This window comes from Xenopus tropicalis, chromosome 2 (assembly GCF_000004195.4).
Source record: "Xenopus tropicalis strain Nigerian chromosome 2, UCB_Xtro_10.0, whole genome shotgun sequence".
NCBI lineage: Eukaryota > Metazoa > Chordata > Amphibia > Anura > Pipidae > Xenopus > Xenopus tropicalis.
In genome coordinates, this window is record NC_030678.2 from 72,735,919 (window position 1) to 72,750,225 (window position 14,307).

Here is a 14,307-nt window from a genome sequence, read left to right on the forward strand (position 1 = left end):
ACAGAACCTGGCTGCCCAAGTTTATGATTGTATGTATACTTCCTTTGCATCACTCTCTTCTTGAGGGTTCTCAGAGATTTATATCTGATTTTAATCTAGTTTACAGTAATATTTGTTTAAAGGTGGCCATACACATGCAAATTTAAGCTGCTGATTCAAGCCCTTTAGACTGATATCTATCTAAAAATCCAACCCTTTCTTGAGACTTTATAGTGTATCTGCCAGAACAACCACAACCTAATTGCTTCTAAGACACCTAGGATTGCCACCTTTTTGGAATAAAATACCTGCCATTATTACTGGTCAGGTGGCAAACCTAATGACACCCTAGAGATTCCTTGGACATCTATCTAGCTATCTATCTATATAGAGAATAAGAAAGGGAGATAAATATATAGACACGCAATGCAAATTCCTTTCCATCGTGTCTTAATACCTTAATGAACTGCACCCAAGCAAGACTGTCTTCATATAAGTGAGTCCCTAGCCCATTTCTGATGGATAAATAGTTATATAGTTACATTGGGTTGAAAAAAGAGTCCATGAAGTTCAAGCATTCCAAGTAAACCCAGAAAACACACACCTATACTGACCTATCTATATACTCACATACATAAACCATATATACCAACATCAATACTAACTGTAGATTTTAGTATCACAATAGCCTTGGATATTATGCTTGTTCAATTACTCATCCACTCTTAAAGACATTAACAGATTCTGTCATTACAACATCACTAGGAAGGGCATTCCACATCTTCACTGCCCTCACTGTGGAAAAAACACCTACGCTGTTTCAAAACACGTACGTTTCTCCATCTAAAGGGGTGGCCCTCTGGTGCACTGATCGTTTTCATGGGAAAAATGAACATCCCCTATCTGCCTATAATCCCCTCTAATGTACTTAATCGTGTCCCCTCGCAAGCACCTTTTTTCCAGAGTTTAAATCTTCCATCCAATTTACCAGTTTAGTTGCATTCTCTCCAGCTCATTAATATCCTTCTTAAGGACTGGAGCCCAAAATTGCACTGCATACTCAAGGTGAGGCCTTACGAGAGACCTTTAAAGAGGCAAAATTATATTTTCATCCCTTGAGTTAATGCTCTTTTTTATATAAAACAGTACTTTTTTTCTTTAGTAGCCACAGAATGATACTACCTGGAATAAGACAGCTTGTTATGTTGTTATGTACAAAAAACCCCAGATCCTTCTCCATTAATGATACCCCCTAAAACACTACCATTTAGTGTAAAACTAAAAATTTAATCAAACTGCTCTGCAAAGTGGCAGCATCCTGCATGGAACTTATAGTTTTTCTCAATTTAGCATCATCAGCAAAAATAGAAACAGTACTGTCTATGCCCACCTCCAGGTCATTAATAAACAAGTTAAAAAGCAAAGGACCAAGGACTGACCCCTGCGGTACTCCACTAACCACACTGGTCCAATTAGAAAATGTTCAATTTACCACCACTTTTTGTAATCTATCCTTCAGATAGTTTTCTATCCAATTACAAATATTATGTTCTAGGCCAATATTCCTCAATTTTATCATTAACATTCTGTGAGGTACTGTATCAAACGCTTTAGCAAAATCTAAGTAGATGACATCCACTGCCATTCCGCATTAAGCTTCCTTCTCACCTCCTCATAAAAGGCAATTAAATTAGTCTGGCAAGATCTGTTACACATAAAACCATGCTGGGGTTTCCCCACACTAGATTTTCTAAATATTACTCCTCTCAAGACTGCCAATCTTTCCTCTAGGGCAGGGGCGATTCTGGACATATCGCAGCCTGAGGCGGCTCCTGGATGCCGCCCCCCCCCCCCCCCAGCTCCCCAGCGCTTACCTTCTGAGCGCAGGAGCGGGTCCGGGGGTGGTGAGATCGCTAGTGCAGAGAGCGCAATTGCGGTTTAAAAACCAGAAATTCGGCTCTTAAAGTTACCAGGAGCGGCTTTTTGCCGCCCCTGGTAACTGGGGCGCTTCTGCCGCCTGAGGCGAGTTTCTCAACTCGCCTAATGGCAGAAGCGCCCCTGCTCTAGGGTTTTGACACGAGCCACTTAGGTGGCAATTCCCTCACATCCACGACAGAGGTAAGCACTTGGAAACGGTTGTTCCAAAACTGCATACATGTGGCAGATTGTACACCGAGTGAGACCTTCAATCTTGCTGCCACTCATTCTCCCAGTTGCAGAAACAATTAAGCAAAACTAGGGAAAAAAAGACTTGGAATAAGTAACAAACTTTAAACCTTGTTTTAACTCCTTTAGCTTATAACTCCACTTACAGAGTCCCCACTTAAAGAGCTGAAACCACCAGTGCAAGCTACACTGGAGTAGTTCCAGTAGTTCTATTAATGCTGTGTGTTTAGGTGCAACTAATCAAACCCCACCCCCCTCAAAGTGAGGGAACTATAAAGTAATGCAACTTCTGGCAAACCTGATGTAAGCCTTGTAGTTTACCAAACTTTGTAATTAAACAGCAAAAACTTTTGAAAAATTAAACCCCAACAGTTACACAAACAACAATGACTTTAAATAAGGTTAATAATATATACTCATCCTTGTTATCCTTTTTTTTGCTGAGTTGAAAAAAGTTGCTTCAACCAGCCACCAGCCTGTTAGTAAGTATATATAGATATGTGTTTCACAACTTGACCTGCTTATAGTCATAACCAAGATCCTCCATTATACAGTAATTTAGCAACAGGAGTCAAGTTTCCAAAGATGGCCAGCACATTTATTTATCTTTGTGTTTTTACTCAATGTCAAACTTATGCCCAACTTGATCAAATTTATATCTTTAGTTACTGTGACTTGTCCACTCCATCTTTCTATGTCCAGTTTCACTGTATTCAACTGCTGTTATCATGACAGCAAGCCATTTGCAGATTGTTGAGTTGTTGCACAATCCATTGCTTGTCCATAACCTCTGAACCAAAATCCTAATAAATTGCCATTTCTAAGCAGCGCATAAAAATTGATTCCCCCATCCTTTGTGTTCAAATAAGTTGTTTATTTTTATGCACATTATATCACAAACATTAAAATTCTCATAAAATCTATTTTAGTTCACACAATTATAAAAATATTAATATATACAAACATATACATAAAAAATGATGTATACATTTTGCCAGTCCAGCTGAAAAATTTGATATATAAAAAAGGGAAGGGAATTCTTTGAGATTCTGAAAAAAACTTTTAGAACTAAGTGCTTTTGAAAAGTAACTAAGATGCATATAAACATGTATTTCCTGTTATTGTTATATGTACATGAAATCTATGTATTTTTACATAAAACCTAAATTCACAGTACCATGTCTAATTCAGGGCTGCAAGTTCATTGGTTGGAATGGGAGGTAGGTATTATTAGACTTAAAGAGGTTTTTGTTTCTTTTTTATGTAAAATATATACAAATCGCACAAGTCCATGACTCCTGCTTGAGTTGAATTTATACACGTGATAATATGTGCTGTTCAGAGGACAGAAGCCAGATTGCATGTTAGAATATAAAAGAATGGAAAAGAATGTACTTTTGTCCCCTTCATAAAACAAGCATTAATATTTGGCCAAGATTTAGTTTGATGAGTAAACCTTATCTAGAAATCTATAGGGAAATTTGGATTTGAATGAGCTTTTCTCATTGAACTGAATCTGGTCCTATATCTTCTTACCACATAATAAAGTACATATTATTGATATATGTGTTGTGTATTAGCTGTTGTCTTCTTATGTGTTCAGATAACTAGTCATTCTAGTTACAGAATGTGTTCTTTTAAGATTATTGTAAAGTATATATTGTATAACATATTATAGGTATACCGTAGTGAAAATGCCCTCCATCATCCTACACAGTTACAACCTGAATATATTGGATGAATAACTTGGATTTTTGTAGTCCCTCCATTACAGTCTAAAATGACATTACAAGACACATAATATCAACAAAATAAAAAAACATTTTAAAAACATGAATAAAATCTGGTTTACAACAACCTACTGAAGCTAAAATATCAGCTTAAGATACAGGCACCGCAAAAATGGTGCTACATCAATGTCCTTCAAAAAAGGTTGGAGTCTGACAAATACATTCACTCAGGAGGTTCCTGATCGCTGAGCGGTCTGCGTTGGGAACTATCCACATAGTCTGTGGGTCCATTGATTTAATTACCAATGATTCCCTTATCTCCCAAACGCCATCCACTAGCGTTCTTTCCAAATTTATAGACTAATCTTCTGCCATCAACACGCTCCAGAATTTCTCTCTTGTAGTAATACCTGCATGGAACAGAAACATAGTCTTAGAGTGACATGGACATACTAATCAGAAATATACTAAAGCATTGTTAAAATACGCAGTACAATGATAAGTCACCATACAGTATATACATTCGCTTGTTGAGAAATGCTATCATATAATTATTTTTTAAATTGAACTTATCATAAGAATAAACTAAATTAATAACATTTGGATAAAAAAGTTCAGGCAACTAACCATGAAGCTCCAAATATTAGTGTAGAAACTGGAAAATACTCCCACTTGTCATATTACAATAGCTAAGTCCATGTTTCCCCAGGGTTACTAAATAAATGACCAATTGGGCTGATGTCAAGTGTCCAAGAAAAAACATGATACAACACTTCTTCATACATGTATTTTATCTAACTCCATGGGTCATATTTAGAAAAGGTTGAATAGACTGTTCTAAAGAGGAAAATCACAGCTTTATTAACCTGTATTGGATGTTTACAGTGTTTCTTTGGCAAAAGGTGGTAAAATGTCTTGACTGTCTAATAAATATGCAGTAGTGTGTGTAGTGGCTGGTATAATTTAATTTGTGTTTCAGAAACCAGGAATATGGCTGGTAGCATAATGCTTAGCACTACTGCCTTGTAGTACTAGAGCGTGGAATGATCTATTCCCTGGCAAGTTAATTGGTTCCTGATAACAGTGACCATATTGTGTAAAAGTGATTGTGATGGGGACTTTAGACTGTAAGATCCACTTGAGCAGGCACAAATATCAGTGATGTATAATCTTTGTAAAGCATAATAAAGAATACTAAAATATGCAAGTGTGATCTGCACTGAACTTTATCTGTGATGGGTAGCACTAACCTCATGGCACGACTCAGCTTCTCATATGTCATACTTGAATTCTTCTTCTTCTGTCCCCACAGCTGGGCTACTGCCTCTGAACGCAGGAACTTGAACACCCCTTCTGATCGATCTTCCCACTTTAAGAGCCCTTGATTCAAATCTGGATGCAGAAGGATGTCCCGAATAAACTCCCAAAGGTGAGTACCACGTGCAGCTGCAGGAAAAGAGACTTTAATCAAAGGCCTGGCCTAGGATTCTATTTTACTTTGTATTGTTCTGCGTATGTGTCTTTGCATTTGTCTGTGTTAGAAATTCATAAAGTTATACTTACAGTTCTTACTTTTCTTGGTTTCCAGGATATCTCGACTGTCTGAGTTGAGTTTTCGTGGTCTGCCCCTCCTGCGCTTATTTAGGGCTGCATCATTCTTGCTGCAACTTAAAAACTCATCTGAAACAAAAGGATAAATGTGTTAGCATACAAAAAGGTGTGATAGATCAATGAAATAACACTATAATGGTAAATAAATGCCCTATAACTAATTATCTAAATAAGATAGCACTATCTCTACACTTTATAAATTCAAACTTCTTTTTGATAATCATAGATCGACAGTGTTTTATGGTACTTCTCGATGAGTTAACTTTAAGTATGATGCAGAGAGTAATATTCTTAAACAATTTACAATTGTTCTTGAATTTTTGTTGTTGTTTTTTTTTTTAATTATTTCACTTTACATTCAGCAACTCTCCAGTTTGGAATTACAGCAGTTGTCTGGTTGCTAGCAACCAGGGAGTGGTTTGAATGAGAGATTGGTATATAAATAGGAGCGGACCTAAATAGAAACATAAGTAATAAAAAGTAACAATAAGAGAAATAGTTTTTTTGGCTGCAAGGGTCAGTGACCCCCATTTGAAATTTGGAAAGAGTCAGAAGAAAAAAGAAGCCAAATACTGAAAAAACTATCAAAAATAAATAATAAAGACCAACTGAAAAGTTGCTTAGAAATGACCATTCTAGACTATACTAAAAGTTATCTTAAAGGCAAACAACCCCCAACATACATGAGTAGAACCAAGGTCACTAAATGAGTGTATTGTTACCCAGGTTGACCCCAGGCCAAATAATGGATGAAAGCGGACCGAGAAATATCCATTGGTCAGGGAGGTTCTGATTTGGCCCAACCTATGGGCCAACTAGCTGTCAGTTTGGTCACAAATGGCCCAATTGTCAGCCAGTACCCATGTTCAGAGTTGATATTACTTGCAAACTGTCACTGTAGTGTAATAGGCTGATGACAATCTTCAGAGTCTCAGAAATTAATTAAGAGGTTCAAAATGAATCCAGCCTAATATGTTTGTTACACTAGAGGCAGAAATGGCTGGCAGTTCACTGTCAATGTCCTGTTGTCATTTACCTCTAGGATTTTTGACTTCCACTTCAAGGTCGCTGCCCATGGAGTCTCTAGTGTGAGGGCTGTATGCCTCCATACCTGATAGCAAAAATGAAAAGGTGAGTGAACTCAAGCTGCTAAAAGTCTATGGATTAGTTTATAATTCAATTCCAGATTCTGTTTTGACTGCCTTTTGAGTTTTCATGCAATACATTGTTCTCATTGAAGTGAATCTATCCTATAGTTGGTTGTAATAATTGCTTTTTTTAACTTACCAGATCCACAGGAACCAGAGCTTGCTGGAGAAATTGGATCAGGGTAATAGCCATAGTCTGTCATCTTCATAGAAAAGTCATCATCATCTGAAATAAAATAAATAGCTTTATTTGTTTATAATTAAAATTGGATGATATATGCTAGAGTCACTAGCATTCTCTGGACCCCTTGTGACAATATGTGTAACTCAGTGGTCTAGGTGACAGTAATCCCCTTTTTATTATCCTGATTAGGCATATACTGTTTTTCTTACCAATTTCCCTCTTGATCCCATGCTGGTTATCTTCATTTTTTATAAAATCACATATCAGATCCCAGTCAGAAGGATCTGGAAATGAAAGATAAAATTGTGCAGGTGAGCGAAAGGCCAATATGAAATAGCCACTGGCAAAAATGCAGGTGTTGTTCATTGTGAATAACTCACCTTTTGTCAGATGAAACTTGAAAAAATACTCGCCGAGAGAAGAGTCACAAGAGCCAGGCCCTGTGAGGAGCACACATATTATTAATATTCTGCATTAACACATTCACTTTTTATACTGTATACTGATGCACCCTATTACTAGATAGTGTCAGCAAATGTCCTGAACAAAACTTAAAGCTGGGTTTGATTCGATCTTTATTACATAATGTAACAAGATATTCTTTCATGGCAATGGTGAAAACCTTTCAGCAAATAAATTGCCCTTTAATGTGTGTCAGTACTCAAATAGAAGCACAGTGGTTTGCATTATGAAAGTTTGCCTCTGCACATTGTTGGCTGCCCCTCCATTGCATGATCTTTTTTATTCTGATGGCCATTGTGTTGCACTGTATAATAATTACCTTTTCCTCTTTATAATAAAATCGGTTTCATTTTAAGCTATGCATTAACTAGTCTCATAAGGTAATTCTGCTACTAATGGCCAATAAATAGCATATTTATGTATTACTTACATTCTCTAAGCTGGCAAAGGTGACCATATAGTTTGTCTCCAAGTCCCCCAAATATTCTGGTCATGTCTTCCTTGCTTAGCTGACACAGCCGTTGCCCATCCATTTCACACTGACTTGTATCCATGGTGCTGGCATCCCATTTGTTTTTTTCCACATTGTAACTGATCCAGTCCATGACTTGCTGCTGGGACCACATATCGGGCAACTCAGATGCCCAACCAGAAGGCTGTTCTGTAAACATCAAACCAAATGTTTAGGTGTTTGCTTTTCATAGACTTCATTGCATCAATACTAATTGCCCCATCTCCTTGTTAATTTCCTAGGTCCTCCTTCTCATCAACTCAACTTTTTACTTTTGTCAACCTTCTAATTTAGCATGAAAAATTTTCTATTTTTTATCAGCTATACGTGTATCCCAGCATAAGAAACCTCAAGCCATCCCTAGAATCATAGTTATTCAGGAAAATGCACTCATTATTCAAGCTTAACACATTTCCCAAACATTCTGCATTTTACCTGTCAGTTCAGTGGTGAGTTCTGGTGTTACAAACGTCAAGAACTTGTCCCCATCCTGGTTTGGCATTACACTGTCTGGAACAGGTTGCAGTGGAGACACAGAGTACATGGTTGAGAAGTAAGTGCTGAAGATGCCACCGATGTCACTGTTTCCAGCCATTGCTGGCTCTAAGGTTAAAACACAGGATTTAGAGTTCTCTTTCGGCACTGTATCCTACACACAATATACTAAATATCTAGTTCAGACAAAACAGCCCCATGAAAGAGACAAATTCTACAAAAAATAAAATCGAAACTGTAACCACAATGCTTTTCTGCTTTTAAAAATCAAATAATTCCTACAATTTATTTAAAAGAAATACAGGTATGGGATCCGGTCTCTGAAAACCGGATATCTAGAAAGCTCTGGATTAAGGAAGGCCATCCCCCATAGACTCCATTGTAATTAAATAATTCAAATTTTTTAAAATTAACGTCCTTTTTCTCTGCCGTGTACTCTATCCCAACTAAGATATAATTAATTCATATTGGCGACAAACCAATTCTAATGGGTTTATTAAATGTTTAAATTATTTTTCAGCCGACTTAAAGTATAGTGATCCAAATTACAGAAAGGTCCCTTTTCCAGAAAACCCCAGGTCCTGAGCTTTCTGGATAACAGGTTCCATATCTGTATTAGGAAATATTATATTTAATAACACTAATAGCAGCACATGTTCCAAGGCAGACAAGAGTTAGACTGTTAAAAAGCCGATATGTTTTCATGTGCTACGTGCAATACAAAAGCTTGATACTCCAACTTGAAAAGCCAAATGCTCTATTAGAAATGCAACTCACAGATCCTGACAGCCTACAATATGTAGAGTTGTTGCTTCATCGGGGCAGTTCAACATGAGATTGAAGGATTGAATATGCCTTCTGTATTAAAAATGTCTACTATATTCTGTAAAAGGCATAATGCATAAAATGTATAGAATGAGCTTTTCTCTATCTCAGTCATTATGAATACTATGTAAGCATGAAAAACGATAGAATTGAATACATATTTCTCAGGCATCTTAATAGAATATCCAAAGCATATACAATTTAGGCAACCAGTTGTATAATTATTATTTATAATTATGAATTCTTACTATACCTGTGTGCATTTCCAGCATCTGAAATAATCCACAGGGTAACCTAGAAGCGGGAGCAAGAGAATGAAACTAAATATTCCAGTGAGTTAATTATATATGCCTGTAACCTGACCCCACCTCTGCCCATATAGATAGCAGTAGAATGGGACTTTCCCCAGGTGCGTGCTATGGGTTCAGGAGAAAGAAAATTTGCATAGCACACATGTTATCTGAGCCCTGCTGGGAAAATAAGGGAATGTAGTTTAATAATTTCTAGAGAAGACCAAGGTATAAACCTAATGGCTGTCAGGGCGAAAAGTGCTGTTTGTTGTGCTCTTCTGTCTGAGCTTTATGTAACTAATTCATTAATAGATTCATTCTACAAAGAAAAAAACAGGAACATATATATCATTGTGGGCTTTGCTCCATAGTTATGTGACTGCACAGACCTGACTTCTACCAGTACAGCATTAAACTTAGGAAATGCTGTATATATACAATTAATTATTTGGAACCCCATTTTGTTAATTCAAAAACTGTGCTCAGGCCCAGACCTACAATTGGTAGAGTCTGGCAAATACTAGGTGGGCTACTGTAAAATGCCATAGACAGCATGTAGGAGACCATTAGGTCCTTTGTCTACTTACCAGAACATATTTCTGGGACTGACTATGCTCCAATCACAACTAGTTTTTTTCTCATCTATCTCTAAATTGCTAATTTTTAAATTCTTTGTGCCCATGGGGTCCCCTAGGATATAGTAAAAATAAGCCCTGATCATTATAGCCAGGTGACTTGACAGTAGCTAATGATTCTGCTTTTTCACAGAAAAATAGAAATTAATTCCAACACCACAATAAACCAGAAGGTAATCTGGTAAAACAAGATGACTGCATCCCTCAAAACTATATGACTGTGATAATTAAGGAGCAAGATTTCATCTTGGAGTTTCCACTGTAATTATAATCAATGATCGCAGGCGATAACAGTGAGGAGTAAGCATGCAAACATGGCAGCCAGAAATAATAATTAAAGAGACATTAACCCGATTAATCTGGATTCTGAAAACAACAACTGTATGTTATTCTATCTCTTGTTGTGTAGTTGCATATGTGCAGAATAAGGAATTATTACAATTATTTTTTATGTAAATGTTGCCAGTAAATAGTAAATGAGCAATTAAGAAAAGTAAAAGTAAACCATATTTTACAGTTATATAAACCGAAAATGCCTTAATGCCTCATTGTTTAATCTATAGTGGGTTTGTTTGTTTTAATAATTGTGACACATGACTACCAGATAGAACTGAAAACTACAATCTTAAAAATGCAGGGATAGGAATGCTGATAATTTAAAAAGTAAAAGTAAGGGAAGATCATTGGAAAAGTTGGTAAGAACAGGCCAAAGTTCCACATACTAAAAAATAATTCAAAAGTGAACTTTGCCTTCCACTGAATTTTACTGTTGTCTAGTTCGGCTGTAGAAAACAAATTTAAAAACCAGAATGATTTGATTTTAAGCCATTACTACACCCCAAAAATGAATACTTAACCACAGTTTATATCATATTAAGTGGCCTAATAAAAAATCTGCAATATTTATATCAGTAAATTTTGTCCTTTAACATCTATTGTCCTATTACATCTCTTGAGCCACCATTTTGTCTCAGAGATCACCTGACCAGATATAACGCAGCTCTAACTGTAACAGGATGGATTGTGGGAGTAAATGGCAGAACTTTGTCCATTAACTGGCTGATGTGACCTAACATGTATGTGTGGCCTTGGTTTGTTTGTGTACACCGTGAAATGTATCATCCCCGGGGGTGGCCCTTAGTACTTAAAATGGTAAGTGGTAAAATTATTTAGGTTTACTCATTGACACAAAAAAAAATACATTGGTTTATTAAGATGAAGCAGGGCTTTACATCTGAGACCTACATTGTTTGGGTCATAGGATTTCTGTAATAAATACATCATTAGATGATTATCTTGTTATGCCTGAAAGGCAGCGGGGGAAATCATTAGGCTCAGCTGTTTCAGAATTTCAGAAATTAGAAAACTAACAAACTATAGATTTTTTAAAAATTAAAACACAAATCACAATGAATAATAACCATCCTTTGACTACGACCTTATTTATAAATAAATAAGGTTGAACAACAAAAAGACAGAATCAACTCAGACTGGAAGAAGGGATGTTTTACCACAAAGGAAATTCTCAGTGAGGTGATGCTGTGGAATTCCCAGTTTAGAATGGTGTTGATAAAGCTTTGAATGGCCACGTGTAAAATGGGGTGGGTGGTGCTTTACTGGTAAGAAAAAGTATGCATCCAGTAATTTATTCAGGGAGGTATCTGGTTGCACAAGTGACAGTATTTAATACTAATAATTTTTCAGCGTGTCTGACTTGTCACATTTGAATAATCTAAATGCAATTAAAATGTTATATGTTTTATCAGTGGGGGAAATGTGCAAGTGCTGTGGAATGGAGTTCAAACAGTTGCATGGGTGGGATGTGAGTGTTTAATCACATGCCACTTGATATGTATATCATTCAAAAGGAAGGTTAAATGAAGGTAAGAGACCCATATTAGGGCAGGTCATAAGTACAGGGTTCCTTGATGGAGCTTCAGGCTACAACTCCTAGCCAAACTTGGCAGGGACAGCTCCCTGACTGTATTTCGGTCTGATGCTGCCCTAGGCACCAGACCGCTGCTGCGTCTGTCGGTTGAAGTGACGCCACTTCTGGTCATGGCGATGGACAGGTACCCCATACCCCCCACCTCTGCCACCTAATTTCATAGGAAAGGATCCTGTGGCAGTGGAAAGAATTTATCATATAGACATCTGAGGACCACCCCTCTAAAGCTGTCGCCCTAGGCACAGGCCCTCAAGTGCCTAAATGGTAAATATGACCCTGTCCCACCCTGCACCTCCATACAGTCTTTGCTGAGAGGGTTTGCAGGGAGTTGTTTATAGCTTCCCATCTTTGAGAGCATATTTAAACTTATCCTGGGTCCTTATTCCTTCACAGACATCCTGTAGGCTTGCAGAATCCTCCAGACACAGCTTTCCCATTGCAAATTTTTTTTATCCCCCCTTTTATGACTGAGCCCAAAAAAATGGCTAGAAGGCCACCAAGATCTCATATCAGCTTCTAAAGTGAGCATAACATTTTGAATACAATATATAGAGTTCAACTTTTCTGGTTATAGGAGTATTTATTTTAAAATAGTGCACAAAAAAATCCAAAAATTAGGGATTCATAATAACAGTATACAAGTGCCATTACAAGGTTATTTTCCCCTAAGAGTTGGCGCTCAAAAACCACCACTTGTGAAAAATTCAATCAATTTATTTAAATAAAATCATAATCAATAGTTAAAAATGTGACAGAAAATTCATCCAAGACAATGTGCACGCTTACTCATTTACATATAGAGTAGGAGAATGGGTTCACAACATTCATTACAAGGTTAGCCAGTATCTGAAATCAGGCACAATCCCTATCTTTTTAAAGGAGAAGGAAAGGTAAAAACTAAGTAAGCTTAGAAAGGTCTATGTAAATACAGCCATAAGCACTCACAGAAACGCTGCAATGAGTCCACTATCAAAAGAAACACAGTATTTCTTGTCTCTTTTTTTATAAACATGATGTTAAAGTGTCTGACATCCTCTCTCAAAAACATCCTTAATTCCTGTAAAATGGCAGCTGCTATCTTAAGCCAACGGAGAAAGCTTCTAAAGCTCTTTACTCAGGTATGGTAATAGTTTCTGCAAAATAAATATATTGTTCTAGGTGGCACTAATGTGGCAAATCTATTGGCAGTAAAATGCCAAAATGACTTTCCTTCTCCTTTAAATGAAAGAATTACTCTATATATGTGTAAAAGCCTGCCAAATTTCCCAAGTAACACCTTCACCAAAAGTTTGAATACTTTAGACAAGCAGGTTTGGGAAGAAAGAGCAAAAAAAGAGCAAAAAAGAACTAGCAGAAAAATGTGTTTTATTGTACAATTGTGCAATAAGACACATATCTAACCTGGGCATGGTGAATAATATTTTAAAATATTTAATATTTTAAAATATTTCAAAAGAATAAACTAATTTTAGCCAAGGAATTTTAGTAATCTTACCTGCAACCTGAAGTTTTGTAAGAGGACAGACATATCATCAAAACCTAAAAATGATCATACAGTTTCCCCATTTGAAATACATTTTTTTCAGTATACTTTTATTAAAAATCTGTGCTATTTTATATTTTTTTTTAAAAAAAAGTTTTCTTTACCATGCACTTTAATATCTCCCTTGTCTCCACCAGCTGCCCAACTCTAATTACTTACCTTTTATCCTGGGGTGGCATTCCTCTTGATTAAAAATCCAACTAGCCGGTTTTTTGTTTGTAAGGTCATAAAAGTTCTCATGATAATTAAAAGTAGAGGTTTTTGTGTTCTGTCATTTCATTCACATTTTTATTTGTTTGTTCTTTATATTCGGATCTTTTAATAAATTACTAGACATTCATGGTTTTAGAGAAAATTGGTTTATTTGTTGATTCAAAAACCTCTAAGTCACTAAAATCAGAATGTAGATAAATGGGCCTACAAAGGGCAGATTTATCAACACATGAAATTAGAGCTCACTGCAGAAAAATTCACCCACTTTCTAAGAATATTGACTTTCACATGACCTTGACAGTTTTTAGATGGTATATTTTTTTTTGTATTTGGCGCCATTTTGATACATAAAAATGTTATTTTCTGCAAAAAAAAATTATTTTCCGCAAAAAAAAATTATTTTTGTGCAAAAAAATAAGAATCATGAACAAAAAAAATACAAATGTTAGTAAATACCCCCCGAAGTTCAGCATTTGGGATCAATACAAATGCACCCATACTAATGAGCTTTTATACTGCCCCATGTTCAGTCACAATTCCCATTGTAGTTCTGCAAAACCAGAGAAT

General features: G+C 36.3%; 1 protein-coding gene across 1 annotated transcript; it reads right to left on the reverse strand.

Moving 5' to 3' along the window:
* Positions 1-2,998: 2,998 nt before the first annotated feature.
* Positions 2,999-9,470, reverse strand: elf3 (E74 like ETS transcription factor 3). Its single transcript, XM_002932989.5, has 10 exons — positions 9,365-9,470; positions 8,227-8,394; positions 7,711-7,941; positions 7,199-7,258; positions 7,028-7,102; positions 6,774-6,860; positions 6,523-6,597; positions 5,439-5,555; positions 5,126-5,321; positions 2,999-4,285 (listed from the first exon to the last, which is right to left on the reverse strand). Exons 1-10 carry the CDS (start codon positions 9,381-9,383, stop codon positions 4,171-4,173), a joined length of 1,143 nt encoding a protein of 380 aa, XP_002933035.1. The 5' UTR covers positions 9,384-9,470; the 3' UTR covers positions 2,999-4,170.
* Between the last annotated feature and the right edge of the window lie 4,837 nt (positions 9,471-14,307).

Bases quoted from the DNA above. Each gene is read 5' to 3' on its own strand.
- elf3 (XM_002932989.5), bottom strand. The intron at 7,259-7,710 runs GTAAGTAATACA...TGCTCCTCACAG, and splicing joins CCTTTGCCAGCTTAGAGAAT to GGCCTGGCTCTTGTGACTCT. The intron at 4,286-5,125 runs GTTAGTGCTACC...TGTTCCATGCAG, and splicing joins AAGCTGAGTCGTGCCATGAG to GTATTACTACAAGAGAGAAA.